The 20,388-nt window shown below is 35.1% G+C and overlaps 3 protein-coding genes across 4 annotated transcripts; 1 reads left to right on the top strand and 2 right to left on the bottom strand.

Moving 5' to 3' along the window:
• Positions 1-186: 186 nt before the first annotated feature.
• LOC140758505 (rust resistance kinase Lr10-like) lies at positions 187-3,322 on the top strand. 2 transcript variants are annotated; one of them, XM_073094711.1, is made up of 5 exons: positions 187-246; positions 371-918; positions 1,148-1,180; positions 1,270-1,308; positions 1,408-3,322. In XM_073094711.1, exons 2-5 carry the CDS (start codon positions 696-698, stop codon positions 2,535-2,537), a joined length of 1,425 nt encoding a protein of 474 aa, XP_072950812.1. In that variant the 5' UTR covers positions 187-246; positions 371-695; the 3' UTR covers positions 2,538-3,322. The 2 variants fall into 2 exon arrangements, with proteins under 2 accessions (XP_072950812.1, XP_072950805.1); XM_073094704.1 differs by having other exon boundaries at positions 225-918; positions 1,408-3,321.
• A 3,407-nt stretch (positions 3,323-6,729) lies between these two features.
• LOC140764785 (chloroplastic import inner membrane translocase subunit HP30-2-like) lies at positions 6,730-10,796 on the bottom strand. The gene is made up of 6 exons (XM_073103538.1): positions 10,465-10,796; positions 10,140-10,255; positions 8,600-8,726; positions 7,301-7,455; positions 7,130-7,192; positions 6,730-7,035 (listed from the first exon to the last, which is right to left on the bottom strand). The coding sequence occupies exons 1-6, from the start codon at positions 10,741-10,743 to the stop codon at positions 7,008-7,010; spliced, it is 768 nt and encodes a 255-aa protein (XP_072959639.1). The 5' UTR covers positions 10,744-10,796; the 3' UTR covers positions 6,730-7,007.
• A 954-nt stretch (positions 10,797-11,750) lies between these two features.
• Positions 11,751-17,554, bottom strand: LOC140763221 (C-type lectin receptor-like tyrosine-protein kinase At1g52310). The gene is made up of 3 exons (XM_073101313.1): positions 17,276-17,554; positions 15,721-16,291; positions 11,751-12,499 (listed from the first exon to the last, which is right to left on the bottom strand). The coding sequence occupies exons 1-3, from the start codon at positions 17,322-17,324 to the stop codon at positions 11,920-11,922; spliced, it is 1,200 nt and encodes a 399-aa protein (XP_072957414.1). The 5' UTR covers positions 17,325-17,554; the 3' UTR covers positions 11,751-11,919.
• Between the last annotated feature and the right edge of the window lie 2,834 nt (positions 17,555-20,388).

Here is a 20,388-nt window from a genome sequence, read left to right as displayed (position 1 = left end):
ACTTTTAAAAGCATACACTGTTGACAAACTTGACTGCAGCTGGATTTTCTGATAATGGGACACTGACTAGGTCATAAGTGGAAAATAAAATCATGAGAATTTTCTAGGAAGCCAACTTTCACTGGCTTCTCTGTTTATAAATTATGAGGTTATCCAATCAAAGTTAATTCTTTCTAGCAGAGAAGAGCCTACTCTTTCCCACTTCCATCCACAGATAATTAGCTATGGACTTCATCCTTTCAGTAGGTAAAATAGCATGCTTGCTTCTTGTGGAATTTTCAATTTTTGTGCCTGTCTATAGCGATGGAATAGATTGTAACTCTTCCTGTGGAAATATACAAAACATCACTTACCCATTCCGCTTCAAAAGTGATCCTCAGGACTGCGGAGATCCCCAGCATCAGCTGATCTGCGAAAGAAATCAGACTATTCTACAACTGAATAGAAAGAAGTATTTCGTTGAGGATATTAGCTACCAGAACAACACAATCAGAATTGTTGATCCTGACCTACTTGCTGACAATTGCTCCTATGTACCAGATGATTTTATTACCGATTATAACTTGGATGGGTCTCAATACGATCCATATCTTCCATCCAATTATCTCTACAGCGTAGTATTTGTGAACTGCTCAGTTCCAGTGAACGAATCTTCCTATGTGGCTTCACCTCCTTGTAAGAATGGCAGTAGCCACATGAATGCAGAATATAATTATCTTCTAGTGGGGTGGTTCTCAGTGGGATATCTCCATGAGGATTGCAATGTTGTAGGAGAAGCTTCTATACAGTACACTGGGTTGACGAATCTAACTTACTCCACCATCCGGGATATATTGAAAGATGGTGTAGTCCTCCAGTTTGGTGACTATGCTTTCAACCCAAGGTCTTCATGTCCTATGCCATTTGATTCAAGTCACTGTAAGTGCTAAAAATGGTTAATGCAGTGTTTTTGCTTTCACTCGATGAGTTATTTCAAGAGGATCCTTTTTACTTCTTCTCTTTCACCAATAAATGATAGTTGACATGCCATATTGCTCAAATGTAACTAAGATAACTGATTCTGTTCAAATGGTACCTGTTGTTATGGTCATTAGCAATTCAATATTAGTAATTTTGCATTACTAAGGCTACTTAAATAACATTGCAGGTTTCCTGGAATTCCTATTATCAGTTGCAAATGGTAAGCATATAAAACTTACATTGAGTATCAGCTTTTTCCATCAGTAGCCTGAATTGCTCCTTCTTGATGTTTCGTACTATTTTTGACAGGGATGCTTTCTGTGCTTAGTTCTTCCATACATGTATTTGGTAAGGAAAATAATACAAAACACTCTTTACAAGGGTGATAAGCTTTATTTAGTTAGTCTACTATACATTCTAATCAAATTGATTGATTATTATGTCCAGGCTATTATTTATTAGGAAGAACAGCAGTTGGCTACTTGTGCTTCTCACTGTTTTTGATCTATAAACTAAGACGGAGACATCTAGCAATGGATGAAAAAATTGAGGAATTCCTATGTGAGTACAAGAATCACATTCCTACAAGGTATTCATACTGGGAACTTCTCAAGATGACCGCTCGTTTCAAGGAGAAACTTGGACAGGGAGGTTTTGGTTCTGTTTACAAAGGTAAGCTTGCAAACGGCACTCTTGTTGCAATAAAGATGTTAGGCAAGTCCACAGCTAATGGGCAGGAATTTATCAATGAGGTTGCAACCATTGGAAGAATTCATCATGTGCATGTGGTGCAACTGATAGGATTTTGTGCAGAAGGGTCTAAAAGAGCTTTAGTATACGAGTTAATGCCGAATGGTTCCTTAGATAAATATCTATCTTCTCAAGATGGAAAGAACAATGAATTAGAATGGGAAAAGTTGCAGGAAATAGCACTTGGGGTTGCTCAGGGAATCGAGTATCTTCATAGGGGATGTAGTATGAAGATCCTCCATTTTGACATCAAGCCCCACAATATCCTACTTGATGACAATTTCACCCCAAAAGTCTCGGATTTTGGACTCGCAAAATTTTATCCTTTAGAAGACAGCATCATATCAATTACCGCTGCACGAGGAACCATCGGGTATATCGCGCCCGAGTTATTCTACAAGAAATTTGGGAATATCTCATACAAATCTGATGTGTATAGCTATGGAATGTTGCTGATGGAGATGGCTGGAAAGAGGAAGCAAGTAGACAAGCATGCCAATGGTTCAAGCCAATTCTACTTTCCTTCTTGGATATACGACCAGATTATTCTAGGAGGAGACATGGGAATGGGAGATGCTAGTGATGATGAGAAGGGTATTGCAAAGAAGTTGGTTATAGTGGCATTATGGTGCATACAGATGAATCCTGTTGACAGACCATCCATGAGCAAAGTCATAGAGATGTTAGAAGGGAATTTGGAGGATTTGGACATGCCACAAAGGCCCTTCCTATCTTCTCCAAATTGGAGGGATGAGCACACAATTGAACTCGAAGCAATAGAGTCATTAAATGAGTCTTCTTCAGACTCAATTTTAAGTGCCAGATGAAGACCCAACATATCAAATTAGATTGTTGTTTCAGATTTGTATTATGTTAATGTGATTTTTAAGAATTTGAGATGCTTCTTCTTGTTAACTCGCCAACTACTTTAAAATGTAAAAGCTTAAGTTGTTAGAGGGCAGTAATTTTTTATCTTTTATGTTTAAACACACCTCTTGATATCTCCATTAGAAGAGTAAGACGTGCTTTCTCGACTACTTACCCCCTTCTGGAAACCCCAAAATCCTATAGCTCAATGGATCTGGAAATCTGGATTCTAAAAGATCATGCTTAGAAGGTCAGAATCGATTTGATTTGGTTTCATGACTAAATCTGATGATTTTGAGGTTGGTTTTCACAAACAGAAGTGAACTGAATTCATTTCAGTTCCACCCAATGAAAATTTCATTTCCAAATGGAATGAATTGGATTCTTCTGAAATGAAATCAATTGATATCTATCCTCATGGCTTTACAAACAGGGTGTCATATCAGATTCTCCCAATGATGAGCATCTTTGTCACATGGATGTAGCCTAACAATCACCATATATTTTTACTACTAAACATATGTTTTGCAAAGCAAATGATGTACTTAAAAAATAACTTTAATCAACCTAAAATTAGAAGAGATCTATTGCCCCATTAAACCCTCCAAAAGACACACAATTGTAGCAACTGCAAGTCAAAGGATCGAACGTGGATTAATATTTATATATTTGTGGAACTAGGAAAGATGGAAGACGGTGCCCTAATATAATCTCGCCGTGTCCTTTGGGGTCACAAGATACTAGATTAGTCTAGTCTAGTCTCCTCATATGTAAACCAACGCGTGTTGGAAATTCCAAGAAAAATACAAAGACGTTTACTAACCTTGTGGAAGTCATTCGGGTCTCCTTCGTAGCCACCGTCAAGAGGTCCACCACGCAGCAACCCTAAGAAGCATTTCATGGTCAAGAATGGGAACCGCTGAGGAATTACATCAAACAAGTTCCCCCCACAGAATTTCTTCGCGTCATTGATTTCTATTTTTCCTTCCTTTTTCTTTTTTTATTTTCCTTTTCTCCTCTATTTTGAGTATCCGACATGGCTAGCTAGCTTGATTTTTTTTTTTATGAGTCAAGAGCTTGAAGGATAAATATAGGCTCGACAATGAGCTGACTCTTTCTGCGCTGCACTGTACTGCCGAGCCATTAATTGAACTGAGTTAAGCTACTACCGACTACTAAGTAATTTTTTTTTACAATAATTATTTAGAGTTAGAGTCGATCTCATGACCTTCTTAGTTATAGAAAAAATAGCTAGGGGTGTAAACGAGCTGAGCTTGATTAAGTCTAGCTCTAATCAAGCTTGAATTGAAATTAATTTCGAGCATGTCTTTGTGATCAAGCTTAAATTAAAATAATTTCAATCTGAGTCAATTTCAAACTCGAGCCAATTTTGAGCTTAAACGAGCTACTCAATTAGCAATTTCAAACCTTATCAATTTTAAACCATTTTCGAGCCTGAGCAAGCTTAAATTAATTTAGGCTTGAATCAAGTTTAAAATAAAACCTAATTTAACTATAAAGATGTAAATATTACCAAAATATAAATTACAAGCAATAAAGATAAATGGGTTACAAAACTACAAGCAACTAAAATATAAATTACAAATAACAAAGATAATTGAGTCAAAAAACTACAAGCAACCAAAATATAAATTACAAACAATAAAGATAATTGTGTCAGAAAATAATGACTGAAATTCTAAATAGGTGAAAGGGTTTAGTCTAATGGTTCATATTAGTTTGATATTACTCATATTATATATATATATATTCGAGTCGACTCGAGCCGGCTCGGGATCAAGCTTGGCTCGAATTTAATTTCGAGTCTAGCTTTAATGATTAAGCTCGGATCAGTATATTTTCGAGTCGAGCTTAATCGAGTATTATCGAGCTAAACTCGAGCAAGCTCGATTATTTTGACAGCCCTAAAAGTAGCTAGTGTGATTTGGTGCATCATCACAGATTTAAATATGTGTTTCTTCTTCGTCTCTGACAAGTAAAAATTATTTATTAAATTTTGATAAAAATTAAAATTATTTAATGAAAATAGATAATTATAATAAATAATAATATAATATAATATATATATATATATAAAATATGGAAAATTAAAAATTTTGAAATGAGTCGATATTAAAAAAAATAGAGTGATTTAGAGACGGGAAACTCAATTACGTTCTCATATATTTTATGAAAGTCTGTAGACAGTGAACAAATATATATGAACTACCTAATATGAGTACAGGAAAGGGAGATTTTTAAATAACACTCTATCTTTCCATCATTTTTTTCATTATATTCTCATTTTTTTAAGGATCTTGTAATCCCAATCTTTCTTTTTTCTATATATTTATATGACACACTAAGTTAACTAAACTAAGTTATTTTCAAACAAATGGGTATCAATCAAAAAACATTTTTATTAGAATATTAAAGGTAAATTTTAAAATACCTAAATTACTCTTAATGCAATAAGATAATATAATTAGATCTAAGAAGAGATTTTTGATATTGTGAGATATTCTAGGATAAAATATGGCAAAAATCTTTCTGAGGATATTTTAATAATTTAATTAGTAGAGTTATATAAATCATAGACTAAGATTAATGCTAGTTAATTAAAACAATAGCAGAGTGTTTATATGTGTTATATAAATATTACAGCTGAGAAAAAGATCTTGTACAAAATTATCAAAGACAGGACATTAATCAAATGATGAAAATGTAGGATTACTGTACTTTTATAAGCAATCATCAAAATCATTACACTCTACCCTTCCAACTGAGTACCAGTAGCAAATAGATGATAACTATCCAGTTTGATTAAAACGTGACAAGAGTCATTTTTATTACAATCTTGTTCACTAATAAGGCTTTAACCAATCAAAGAAATGGCCAGTAAAATGAGCTCCTTCTACTGCATCCTTCGGAGATCCGGTAACGGAAGAGAAAGGAGAAGAAGATAAAGCACTTGGGCCACTTGGGCTTTGGCTAGGAGTCGGCGTCGGAAAGGCATCGCTGACGACTACGGTCTGGATCTGGAGTTGATGCTGCCTCTGCCTCCGCTTCATCTCCTGGCGCTTGCTAACATAATCTTGTGGAATAAAGATATCCATCCCTTATCACACCCTTATTACTAATTTACATGGATAAAACTCGGAATAAATCCGAGAGAATACAAGCAAAGAAAAGATGGAGAAATCCCACAGAGATCTAGTCTTATAACAAGTCTCTCTACATTTATAAGTGAAACTAAAGAGTTTCTACTTCGTAGTGACACAATAAATAGTGCACGTTAGCTTCGTCTATTTTATTTTGATAAATATTAAGAGATAGGTCTTGTTGTTATCGATCCAGATCATGACGTGGCATGGGAAAGGAGATAAAGGCGAAGACGATGATGGTGTTGTCCTAATCCCAAGTCCTACGTGTGCTGCTAGCCTGCTATGAGACAAAGTAGAAGGCGTCATCGATTGCGTGGGATATTAATATAATTTATCCATGAATTATTACGTCTGAGCCTCCAGGACTTCTTTATAATTTAACTCTTTTCTTTTTCTAATTATTAGAGAAACATGGGAAGTTTAAATTAAGTCAGAGGGGCACATTAGAGTGCAAAATAAATTATAGGTTGGTTGATTCTTTTATGATCTGTATCCATATCCATATAAGATATTTATGGTTATAAAGTTTACTATCTGAATCCTTGAACTAATTCAGAATCAAAATGATAAGTGGATATGTCGCATGGATATGCAATGTCTGATCTGCATCATACTGCACTAGGACACAAATTAGATACACAATTTTTGCCCTGAGAGATGGCAATGGAGGAGAAAGAAAAGAAAATGATGAATTCAAGTGCACATCAGTACTTCAATTCTTATGCTGACAGCAAATATAGAAATTATCAGAATTATCCATCAAATCCTCCTCTTCAACAAAGCATGGTTTAGTAGTATCTAGAATTGAATATTAATGAAAGAAAAGGAGGCAAAAGTAGAACAACCGTTTAAAGGTAGAGAGACCTCCGGTGGTGTCCTTCAGCTCATCCCTCTTGAAGCCATGATCATACAGTGTTGATGGTATCAAGAGTATAAGCACCACACAAAGTAATGTGAAATTTATGCATCAGAGAGATGGAATGCCAGCTGATAAGTACCTTCCAAGCATTTGAATTAACTTGATTACTCTCACTAAGAATGAGTTGGCAGCATTCAGAGTCATCCAACTCAACTGTTTCTAATACATTGAGAAAACTACAAAATTATCAGATAGAGAACCACACTGTTGACATTGACCATTTCTAGAACAAAAGAAACCTGACTAAATATTCATGTCTTTTGCAACTAGGCAATAACTGTAAGTTTTGATATCTTTTTAAGTGCCTTAGAAGCTCAACCAGAGAAATATGCGAAGACCCTACAACTTCACCTTCCTTTCGTCAACTCAGGATCCCTGTGGAACATAAAAGAAGAAATAAACAAATAGGAGAGTAAAATTAAATTAGTAGAAAATCTTGGAACAACCAAATTCCAAGTTGTTTACAAACCTCTGAACATGATCGAGAATGAGAAGTCTAGGCCCAGGGGGAATCTGTACATCTCTAAGAGCACTATAGCAGGCAAAAAAGTATAAGCTTGATGACAGAGTAACTTGTATAAGTACTAAAATTCTAGACTGCTGCTTATCAACGTTAAGGAGAGCTAGTTGGACACTTTACCTATCAGTCAGAAGGGGCAATGTACGATCTGTAAGCATGCCTTTCTTGAAATTCTTCTCATACTTCTGGAGGCCAAGATTTGCCAGCATGCTTCTTGTATGAGAGTAGTACAGGTCCTCAGTTTGTGGCTGTGACTGGGAGAATTTCTGACCTAGCTGCGAGATTTCATGGTGCATCATACTTAGCAGAAGAATAAAAGTCACCTCAGAGAATTACCTATTTTAGGATATTATTTGATACCAGGACCTTTACTTTGTGATCTATTTGAACACTGAAATGAAAAGTCAGAAGGATATAAGAATCACCATGTATAAAACTGCTAATATGAACTTGTACTCTTACCTTAGACCAAAAATAAATGGATAGTCTGAAAGATGGAAACTAATCTTAGGCCCCATCCCCATAACAAGTTAGACTGATGCCGTAAGTATATCAGAAAAGGCAATACTCTTATTTCTAGACTTAATATTTGTTCCTGCATATCCAAAATGGCAATACTCTTAGGGCCTGTTCCCATGGTCATTATGTGTCAGAACTCAGATGCATAGCATATTGTTTTTCTTCCAGCAAGAAGTGAGCTATTTTCTTTGTCATCGAGAATTTCTAACATTTCATTAAAATAAAGAACTTTGGTCTCCAGGATCACATACTCTTAATCAACTTAACTTTATTTTAGATCTCAAATCAGATATCCAACAGAAAACCCTAAATTAATTTATTTCTTAATTAACCCTACTACATATTCAGCTCATAAAACCCTTTCCCTAGGTCCATCCGCATCTACAACCTTTGACATCTTGTGCTTAGCATATCCAAATTCGCAAGTTCTCAGACTATTGTCAAAATCCCTCTCTACCCAAGATTTCCTTTTCTGTCAGTGTCAGAAGTAACAATGGTGCTCTCCTTTTCCTTTCCTGCTTCTGATTAAATCAGAATATCTCCTATGGAGCATTCTCAATTATTTGATCTAAGTAAACAATTATGTTTTTGGGAAAACATACAATTATCATGAATACTGAAATGTACTATCGTCAGAAAACATAAGCTTAACGAATAGAAGGTTTTCTGTCTTCAAAAAAATCACATCCAGAGGAAGAAGAGAATATATGAAAAGCTACAAACAAGCAATTATTCTGCAAAATCAAGACACAAGATTATAAACACAAATTTCTAGAGAAAAAATGTTTACAGTAGCTGTAATAGTTGCACGATACATCAGAAGGAAATATCTTAGTATGTTCCAAAGAGAAGCAAGAATAATTAGCTATTACAGGTTTGTAGTTGCCTCCACTAGCTTACCATGAAAAAGCCACCTTGGAATATTGCGAAAGCCAACCCTGAGGTAACTGCACCGGCTACAGGATTAGGAGCCCCCATACCACTGACTAATGAAAACATAGCTCCAGAACCAAAAGCAGCAACCATGCTGCAACAAGATTTCAATTATTTAAACCCATAATTTCACATCTGAATAATGAAAAATACCAAACCAAATTATATGCATTTCAATAAGTAGGGGAGCTAGGATTTCCTGTTAGGTAACACAATTAGGAATTTCTATTAGGGGAACAAAACTATCTTATTGTCTTTCAATAGCAAAGCTAATAAGTCATACTTAAATTCATTATTCAGCATGCCACACATAAAGATTCATCAAGAACATCCAAGCTTTGCATTTCTTATTCAATTTCAGAAGGAAGGAAAATGATTCCTCTAAATTTCACTAAAAGATACTTAATGAGTTTTCATTGTCTAAAAGAATTGCATATTGTCATTAGACTTTATTTGGACAAATTAGAGGAATAAATGCATTATAGCAACAGTATCATGTAAAACGCAAAATGAAGCAACATCTTCAACCAGAATTTCCCATTCATTATATCTCACTTCAAGCAACTATTGCTTTCATAACTCATAAGCATCATACAAATTTAAGATGTCTTTCTTACTCATTATAGTGCTTGCTTGAAAAAAAAATTATTGGTGTTTCCTAGAATTGCTTTCATCAAATAAAGGTTAATATAAAATTAAATTTCTTATATTGACTTCTACAGCATGCATATGTTTCAGCTCTTTGTTTAGATTTTGAATCATCCTCCACTATAGTTTTGAGAACATCAAACAAACAGTTGAAAACATACAAAACTATCTAACAAAAGAATATCAAGAGAACTCTTCTTTTAATTTTAAGAAGCTCATAGCGTCAGATTACTTGAAGCATCAAAATGAAACTCCTAATTTGAAAGCTCACAAGTTTCAACACATCAAGGTCCTTAACTTTTACAGAGAATGTCATCAAATCATCATGCTTGCAATGAACCAGGCAACACTAAATTACATCAAAATAAAAGACCTACAGATGGCTTTAGCAACCATAACTAGAGATAATTGGCATAGATCTGTGAAACAATTGATATAACGTGATTTATTTTCTGTCACTGTAAGTACAGGACAATACAGTCATCACTGCAGGATATTGGAGGACAGGATATCACAGCCTTATCTACATTATCAAGTGATTCTTCCTACTACCAAAACTTGCAACACCATGTCGCACTATAGCAAGCCTTACCACCTAAGCTACAAAGATGCTTCTCTCACATAAAATTCTAGTAAGGTCAACAACACCAACAGGAATAGATAATATCATCATTTTCCCAAAAGACATATATATAATAGGCGTGATAGAATTAAATACTGATGGGCAAAGAAGGCAGCATATCTGCATATAATGTCTAATTGTCCATGTGAAAATTCATCTAACTTTATGATAAAACAGCCACTGTACAAAAAGAATGACTACAAAATTATACTTTGACCCCTTTATGTGCGAGCTTACCTACTCTGGACATCCTCCACTCCTCTTATCCTTTTCATGACACAAGATATTCCTGCATTTACACCAGTCATGACCGCAAAATTACGGGCTTGTACCAAGGGTCCGCCTGCCAAAGCCTAAACCAAAAAAATAAAGAAGAAAAAAGAGAAAATTAGGATATAAATTTGTTAACACATACAGCAAATCCTTGAGTCTTGAGGCAAGACTCTTATTAAATCTACCACCAAATTAAAAGGGGAAAACAGAGAAAAAGAAGAAAGAGAACAATTTAGATATAAAGAGAGCAAAAGGAAAGAGAACCAATCAAAGGAGCAGAGACTCAGACCTGAGCTTGTTTGAGGGAGGCCATGCCCATGGCCTCGGGAGCGACGTTGGGCGGCGGGGCGAGAACGGCTTCGGAGGAGACAGATCCCATGATAGCGCCGATGGCGGCCCCCTGGATGGCGCCGGTGGCGGTGACGACGGCGGCCTCGACCGGCATCGGCTGGCGAGCGAGCCAGCTTCGGAAGCCGCTCTCAAGGTTCTTGACATGGGCGCTCAGCTGCGTGAACGGATTAGGGTTCGACGCCGTCGGAGCTAACGCCATCTCGCGCCGTCCGTCCATGCTTCCCAGTCCTCCGCACTTTATCTCTTCGGCTTCTTCGCAACCGTATCGCCCCTTTTATATATTTATCTCGTCAAGGGTTAACTTTATTTTCGGAGAGTTTGAAAAGAAAATGAAAGAGGAAAATTACACTCTGACGCCTGATTGTCGACTATTTCTATTTTGTTCCATTTATTTTCACATCTTGGGAAATCTATCAAAGACAACCTGCATTTTAATTTATTACTGTTTATACTCCTAAAAAGAATATTGTGACTTAAACTTTATCCTAATAGCCTTCATTGAAATAGATAATATTTTATTAATTTTAAAAATAATATATAAAAAATCTAAAGTTCATCTCATTTAATTTTAAAATCCCATTTTCCATTTAATTTTATCTTAATTTAATAAAACTTATTCAAGAGTATTACGGTCATTGTGCATCTATAGTTATTAATAAAACTTACAGCAGAGATGTTTTAGATAAATAATAGAGGTTGAATGATAAATTTCTATTTAACCTTTTCTCGCATCATAAAATTAGAAAATTTGCTGGGTGTATCAGTGTTATGTGAATTTCGTTTCACCTCTTCATTATTGGTTTAAATTTCGCTATTTTTATTTTAAACCTGTACTTTTTTTCAAATTATTAACCACGCTCTGCCTTAGGCAGCAGATAAGTTCTGCAGATTGCTAAAAGTGAATTCGTAGATTCTATGCTTGGATAATATTCCACTCTAAAGAGGAGCAAATTGCAAATTTTGAGCACAAAAAATAGAGTAAAAAAAAAAATCTAGCTGCCGCAATTTCCCGTCCAGAGATAAACTGTGCTAGTGCTTGATGCAAGCTTGATGATAACATAACCATTAAGGATATCATAATAATATCATAAAGGTTACAAGATTCAGCTATTAATAATATCATAAAGCCAGAAAAATGCGAGTCCAGAGCTCCATATCAATTTTTAGTAGAGAGTGAAACATTCACCTGAATATATACTTTAGAGCTTCAACCTAAAAATTAAGTATGTTCAACAAATTCAAAAGATCCATCAATTTGTTAACTTGCGTAACAGAATACATTGGTTCTAGCTGCTTATCATAGTACAGACATCATCTTTCGACTCTGACTCATATCAACTACACAAAGCCGTATGCTATGGAAGAAGCTTACTAGATAAAATGGAGAGGAAGCTCAGCGAAGCGTTTCCACTTCCAATGGCAACATGGGAGAGGCAGCACTGGTGCTTGTTCCGCTTCTTGGCTGCTCAGACGCAGCCTTCAACCCCAACTGTTGTAGTTGGTGGACGACATGCGACATCCTTGGCCGCACAGATGGGACATGCTGGGTGCAGGAGTACACGAGATCCATAACCTTCTGTATCACCCCTACCTCAGGTATGTCCATAATGAGTGGATCAAGAAGCTCAAGGTACCTATGAGATTGAACCAGAGGTGTCGCCCACTCAAATATAGTCTGCCAGCCAACAGATTCAACGGCTTTGGCTGGTCGACGACCACTAACAATTTCTAGAAGCAGCACACCGAAACTATAGACATCACTCTTTGTCGTCAGTTCGTTTCTATATACGAACTCTGGGGCAAGGTATCCATATGTACCAGCCATGACAGTCCTCTCATGCATCACCTCCCATGGTACAAACTTTGACAGGCCTACCCCCATCAAATGTGATCCAAATTCTTCATCAAGGAGTACATTACTAGCGCGAATATCACGGTGCACTACATGCGGCTTCACCTTGTCATGGAGAAAACTGGATTTGAGAGAACAACAGTAACAACATATTAGTATCGTAGATGCCTCATACTAAGGGAAATCAAGTGACTGCTACTAGATTATCATGATTTTGCTGATGCTGAAGAGTGAACAGCTAAAATTATTTCAAACATTGAGAATAATTCTTGAGAAGTAATAGCAAGTATATCGAGAATCATATCTTATCGAATTTTCTATTTCAAATAGCACAAAGCAGAAACAGTCTGCCAAAAAGAAAAATAAGGCGTAAAACAATGTTGGAGTCACTTAAGACATTCACAAAATTGCATGTTACAAGACACAACCAACAGTAGATACTCTATAATGGCATGCAAATTTAAGGTAATCCAAAGGACAGTGTCTTACGAACTGGACCGATATGGGGATAGATTGGTTATTTGGATTGAAGAGAAATCTTGATGATGATGGAAGGGGAGGAGAAGATGATATGTGGATGGGGATAATTGCGATGAGAGATAGGAATAGGATGAAGGAAAAGAAGAGGTCGCTCCTAAAAAAAGTATGGCCGCGACAGACGAGGAGGAAAATCTAACCAATAAATGTTAGGAGACGATGAAAAGTTAGAGCAAGAAGGAGAGAAAGAGAGAGAGATAAAAAAAGAAAATATAATTTTATAACATAACTCATAACTCAATTAGGGTGTGCTCCACAATACTTAGAGACCACTCCTTGGACTCAAACAATAGAAATAAAATCCTAAAAACACAGTGTTATCGCCGCAGTGCGTTCGAACGCTCCCAAGGCCGTTCGAACACGGATTTCCCATTCTCTATATTTGCGAACGCGTGCAGGTATTCGAACAAGCGCGCTCGAACGGGCTCGAGGCCGTTCAAACACACAAATCTCATTCTCTGTATTTGTGAACGCTTGTAAGCGTTCGCATAGTGCATTTGAATGTGGTCCCTGTGTTCAAACACCCCACCACAAAAACTTTATTTTCTTTCAAAATAAATTTATTTTTTCCGATACAACTTGATCCAGCTCCAGTTGTATCACAGTGTAGGAATCTCCTCAGTGTCAAAGTGAGCTTCCGCCATAGGTAATAAAGAATCAAAAACAGTAGAAAATAAATATTGCTTCTGGACAATTATATGTATATAGATTACATAACACATTCATTCTCATAGCAACTAGCTTCATTTAGTGATTTTAGCTTGGAAATGGATGTATCCTTAATAACCTTGTCTTCTGCACAAAGTTTACGCAACTGATCATAAATTTTTTTTCATCAATAGAGGAGATTAATCTGCTAAATAAATAATCTAGGTCTATATTCATTTGTAGCAGCCTTTCGGAGTTTATAGAATTCCCTTCTAAGAGCCAATTTACAAGTCAGTCCAAAGCATATTCAAGCATTATTGAACTAAAGAACAGATAGAAATGAGGTTTTTTGGTAAAGGTTTACTACTCTCTTTTTTCCCAAAGAGTACGATATACCAGGAAGAGATATGCAACTCAACATCTAAAAGATACATGGCCTAGCTTCCAAGAGAGCCTATTGATCAGGGCCAATTTAAGGAGTTTCTTGCTTTATTTCTTGGTGTGATTGGTTTAGAAGGATTTGATAGATTGAAATTTTGAAATGATGGTTAAGTCTAAAGCATCTAGATTCCTAGAAACATGAGCTGCTTTCAGTTTATGATTCTCTTAGTTGGGCTAATTGAATTCAAAGAAAAGAATGGCCCCAGCTTAGAAAATCTCAGTAGTTATGAATCTTATGATCTAAGTTAAATGTGAAGTAGGGGTGATCTTGTTCTTGTCATGTGCTATTCTTTTTGGACTTGCAACTTAACTCATGCCAAAAGAAGAGAACTGAGAGAGGGTCAAATTTCCCTACTGAACAGATCCCTCAGTATAGGTGGCAACCCCACCCTCTACTTGTTTGCTCATATAATCGGTAAGGGATTGGGGCTGCACGGTGTGTGCATTGTTTAAATAGTGTTTTCTGGGCATAAAGTTTGAAGTTTGAATTAACTTGCTTGCCTTCTATAACAGTCTTGAAGGATTTTTGAAACAGAAGAAAGGGGATAGTTTCTCTTCCCATTTTCCCTTACATTCCTGTTCTACCCTTTCCTCATCTCTCTATTACCATTTATTTAACCATGTGGATGAAGGTTTCAATTTTAATAATAATGTTTCTGCTATCACTTATCCATGGAGTTCAACAAAATTTACATCTATTAAGTAAATATCTTAAATTTAATTTTACGTATAAAGTCATAGAACATCACCAAGATTAATAAGACTAAGCAAAGTGTAAAGAAACTAAGAAACATAACTTCTTAACAAATGCATATTTTTCATTTTTCAATGTCTTTCTTGAAATGATAAGCAAGTGTTTCTTCTCGGTGGAACAAGATATCCATTGATATTAATAAAAAGGGAACTTAACAATTACAGAAGAACTAGAGCATTAGAGCTAATATTTTTCACAATTATATTACATCTGAGAAGATAATGAAGGAATCTGGTCATTTGGTCTTTTTAGTTATGCATCTTGATACCAGGGTTAATCTACAACATAACTTCTTTTGAAGTGTAATGTAGCCGCTAGTATAATAATATAATTGTTACCAGGAAATATTTGAACACAAGAAAACTTATTTGCATATCTCTTTAGAGAAACAAGGAGACAGGTGATGGAAAACATGGAGAGGAAAACTTGCTGACAGTTCAATCCTTGAAGTTTCATTTTCATGTCTTCAAAAGCTCATCTCCATCTTAATGTGAGTATTCATGAATCTGTCATTAACAACCCTTATGCTATGCTTCTTAGCAGTCAATGTTCAGGTCCTAAATGCATGAAGGATATAACCAATTTGTTTTAGGATGTTGTAAATAATAATAAGGAAAGTATAGTTGTGGGCCTTTTGGCATAATGAAGTTATGCAGGAAGTAATAAAAAAGAAAAAGAAAAAGTTGTTACAAGTAAATAAAACCATGAGATCATTTATATAAAAGTAAAACAACAACAAAAAAAGAACAAACAGCATGATGTAATTAACAGTGCCTAAATTTTGACAAGAATAATAAATCTATCTGATGTTACTTTTGTCAATTTTCTTTCAATATGCACGTGCACCCATAATTATTACCAAAATTATATCGGAAGTTCATACCAAAGGGAAAGCCAGAAAGATATAATGGCTCATATCTAATTTGAAATTCATAGTATCATAGGTTTGACTTTTTACTTACGCAATCCCCTGGGCAAGAGTTGTAGCAATTCTCATTCTCATTGCCCAATCCAAGCTTCGACCACCTCTTGGTATGTGATGTAGCCATCTATCCAGAGGCCCATTAGCAACAAACTCATAAACGATATAACGATCACCGTGATCATAACAGCAGCCTTTCACAGCCACCAGATTAGGATGATGAAGCCTTGCCACTCTTCCTACCTCTGAATAGAACTCCTTTTTCCTCTGCAGACTTGATCTCTTCAGTCTCTTAATAGCTACCCTTGATCCATCTGGCAAGATCCCGCTATATGTTCCACCTGTTTTGGCATCTCCAAGAAGTCGGTTTCCTTCACTAAAGTTCTTTGTAATTGATCTCAGCTCTTCACTGGTGAAAACCTTCCAAGGAGGAGGCACTAATGCAGCTGATGATGGACTAGACACCTTGCGTGATCTTTTGCGCTTCTTACTACGCTTGCACACAAGGAGCCATATAACGACAACTAGGGTGATGAAAAGAATCAATCCACTCACAACCGCAAGGATGACGAGATACTCTTTGTGGCACTGCTTGTTCTCACATTTGTTTTCTGTCACGAATAAAATCTGTTAGAGAATAATGATCTTGCCATGGACGACACTTCAGGCAAAGGAATCTAGAGCACAGAGAGCAAGTTGAACACAACAATATAGTACATAAGCATGCAAATTATCTGAGGTAATAAAAAGTGAGTATAGCATTTGCAGGTGATGCATGTTTACATCACTAGAGAAAATCACCAAAAATAGATGCAATACCGCGTTGATCTTTCCCTCCTAAGATGCTGTATTGCCACGAGCCCCATGCATTAAGACTCATAGAAGCCAAAGGTCATCCAGTGAAGTGTCTCAAAATACCCTCCCACATGCTAATAAAGTTTAACTCCTCAGATGAACAGTTACTAAACTAATAACTTAAGATATTTTTAATACTCCAAGTAGTGGGAAGAAAAAGCTTACTTCTTGCTACTTATGAGAACAAAAACTGAACCGTGAGTGGTTCATGAATTGCATTGAATCCTCTTAATGCAAAGTACAATTGAATACACAGACAAAATGACCATCAATTCAGATACTATATCCAGAGCACAATTGCAGGTCAAATCACCCTTGAGCAAAGCGAACAGCAAAGCATTGTCAGAAGCTTATTACTAATTTGTCTATCTTACAAACAAAACAAAAATAATTCCAGATTACTTGGATAATGTTCTAATTCCATTCATCACATCTACTCTCTCCAGTCCCTCTTTTACATGCCATGAATCCCACACTCCCTGCAAACCTCGTGCTTTTCCACCTAAATCCGTTATCTCAAACTAAGAACCCAGAAAAAAAAAATTATTCCCAACCCACCATTTCCACCAACTACCGGCTACTACTTCTCAAAAGTGTCATTAATCTCCCCCACCGTGAACAAATCAAGCGGTTTGACAGCAAATTATTCACATCAAGTGACTTGAGCGCGTAAAAAATTACCCCCAAAGAAACAAGAAATAAACGAAATTAAAAAGAAAAAAAAAACATCTTTATCTCACCAGAAGCCTCCGGCTGCGCTACACCACCACTTCTACGGACGCCGTCCATACTCTAAGCTTCCTTCTTTTGCTACCCAACGGGGAAACCCACTCTTTCCTCGAGACTAGAGCAGCCTCAAACCTCTATAGAAGACTCATCTCCTTGCTCATCAGCTCACCTCTCTCCTCCATAAACCCTCTCACTCCACTAAAAACCCCTAAAATTGGAACCCTAGAAATCTATGTTCCTTCATCAAAGAAGTCAACTTCCGACAAGTTTCTACCAAGAAGTTGCTTCAATAATTTCGACCGCGTTCTAATTAATTCTTATAGTAAAAACGACTAGTAATCTCTGTTATTTATTTTAGCTATCCAGATTGAAATGATATCACGAGTCCGTTTAATAATTAACGAAATTTATTTAAAACACTCCATCTTAAACTTTTTTACTATTCACACCCTACTGTACCAATATTTACCATTTACCCTCTGTATTTTACTTAAAATATCCTTAATATTTTTTAATAACCTTTAATAAGAAAATTTAGATTAAGATAAAAGTAAATAAATAATTAGATTTTAAAATCAAAATAAAGGGAGTTTTAAGCATTTTTATTTCATTCATCTATGCAATATACTCGAGTAGTTCGAAGTATATTTTCTTATTATGTATGATATCAACTACTAAATTAAAAAAAATAAATTATATATTAATACGTAAACATAGGTTGACATATTTTCGATCTAAAGTCAAATCAATTTACAATGTATGCACAAAAATAATTTAAATATATAGTGGCTTTCAAATTTATAAAGTAAGATAGTTTTTTTATTAAATCTTTTTAAATATTATATATATAGTAAGATAGCTATTTTCTTAGGGATGTTCGATTTCTTATATTTAAAAATATATATGCATTAAGAAATATATATGTTTCTCTACACGTTGTATCTAGAGAAATAAATTGATTGTTTGTCTGATTATAATGTTGCATCTGTTAAACACACATTTATTTTGTTGTATTTTATAATAATATATTTGATAAATAAGTATTTAGTTATTGTATTTTCTAATACTATTTTGATATTATAATTAGAAGTATTTGGTTGTTGTATTTTATAATACTATTTTGATATTATAATTATAAGTATTTAGTTGTTGTATTTTATAATACTATTTTGACATTATAATTATAAGTATTTGGTTGTATTTTTTAGAATCAAAAGACTGCGACTATATTCTCAACTAAAAAAATTAAATTTCAAATGAGATAGAAAATCAAATTTCAATTAAAATGAGAGATGAGTCAAATTAAGCTAGATGCAGTCTTTTTGGCATCTACTTGGATCAAATGGGTGCCAAAAAATTATAACCAGTTTTTAAAATTTGATACACTAAACCAAATAATAATTGTTGGGTTAAACACTATATCTATTAATGCAGCATTTATAAAAAAACCTAAAATCTAATGGCCCTTAATTTGTCTAAAGTTGGTTAGTTATGCAAAATAAGACCAAAAGTGAGTAAACCCTATAAAATCAAAAATTACTTTGATTTTTCATGCAAATGATACTTTGTCTTTCAATCTCATAATATCTTTAAAACAAAAGGAAAATTAAAACAAAAATGAATCCAAGAAGGACAAACCTACCACCAGTTTGAAAGATGACAAAGTGGTCACTGACTACAACTTAATTCAATGATGATGTAATACCCACAACCAATGTACTAAAGCAGATGCATACCATTAATCCCAAAACTACCAGACTAAATTTGGTACACAAATTATTCCTTTTCTTTTTTATCATATCTACAATTCATATATTAGATTACAAAAATGCATTAGAATAGTATCAAGGGAAATTTTATAAAGTTATAATTCATAGGAAGCTTTTTAATTTGGCCCCCTCTTAAATTTAACACTAATTAGTGTGGCCCCACCTGTATTCTATTTGCCCCATCCATTCTATATCTTATAAACACTAAATGTGATAATTTTTTATAGAATGAGATAGAATATTTTGAATAGATTTTCTATTAATTTGAAATTATTTTTTAAAAAAAGTGCACTACAAGCCCCATGAAAATAGTAACGATCTAATATAATTTAATCTAATTCCTCCACTCTCATTCTATACTTTATCATCGATTTTGCTATATTCTCATATGTATGTGCCCCTCTCTCTCTCTCAGTATCATCTATTAATCTCTTTATTATTTAACGTTGGTGCATCTAATTTGATTACAACAATAAATAACTGAGTATATATATAATTACTTTATATTTTTCTTATTTTATATTAATAGTTTATAAAAATTATCGACTGTAGTGAGCTGTTACAACTTTGAATTAAAGGTTTTGATATGACTTCAAACGGTAAAGCTATAAAATAATAATCCCAAATACGAGGACAAGTCGTGCAATTATAAGTCACAATTAATACTTAATTTTCTTAAATTTTGCAATTATAAATCATTATTAAAGAATATGTGCTTTCTTTGAGTCTTTTGTAGTATTTGAGCTCCAACTCTCTCCGAGGTCTCATGTCGACAGTGGGTGCACCGACGACCAAGCTAATGATATCATACTCAGCTAGCCTTGTATCCCTCTACAGCTTGTATGGGTTGGGCTGATGCAGCTTGGTGCAATGGGCAGCACAGTGGTGTTGGTGTATTCATCAGACCTTCGCTGAATAGCTCCTCTGTGGATAAATCTATCTTCCTGAAATACTGCTCGAGTCCCATGTAGGGGGAAGCCTAGGCAATTCTTAAGGGTCTGAACGATATGTGCAAGATTCCTGACCATACGAAACAACTCTCAAGCTGATAACGTGGACTAGATTATACATCACGTCGTGCTAAATTGTCAGCTCACACTAATTAAGCACTCCTGGATCAAGCTAGGCTTTACTAGCAGACGTAATAAACCTCAGGCGCAAAATCTTGCCCAACTTGCAAACCACTCCAAGGCTACATGCTCTTGGACCGGTGGAAGATCTATGTAAACTTTCTCAGTGTTGAAGATATATCCAATGCTATGCTCAACCCCCTGCATCATTACTAATTCTTGCCAACGCTGTAGATGAAGTATGAAAATTTATTACAAATGAATGATTTAATTAGCAATAGGGAT

Source organism: Typha angustifolia, chromosome 1 (assembly GCF_048772165.1).
Source record: "Typha angustifolia cultivar Huaian chromosome 1, ASM4877216v1, whole genome shotgun sequence".
NCBI lineage: Eukaryota > Viridiplantae > Streptophyta > Magnoliopsida > Poales > Typhaceae > Typha > Typha angustifolia.
This window is presented reverse-complemented; position numbering and strand designations above follow the sequence as displayed.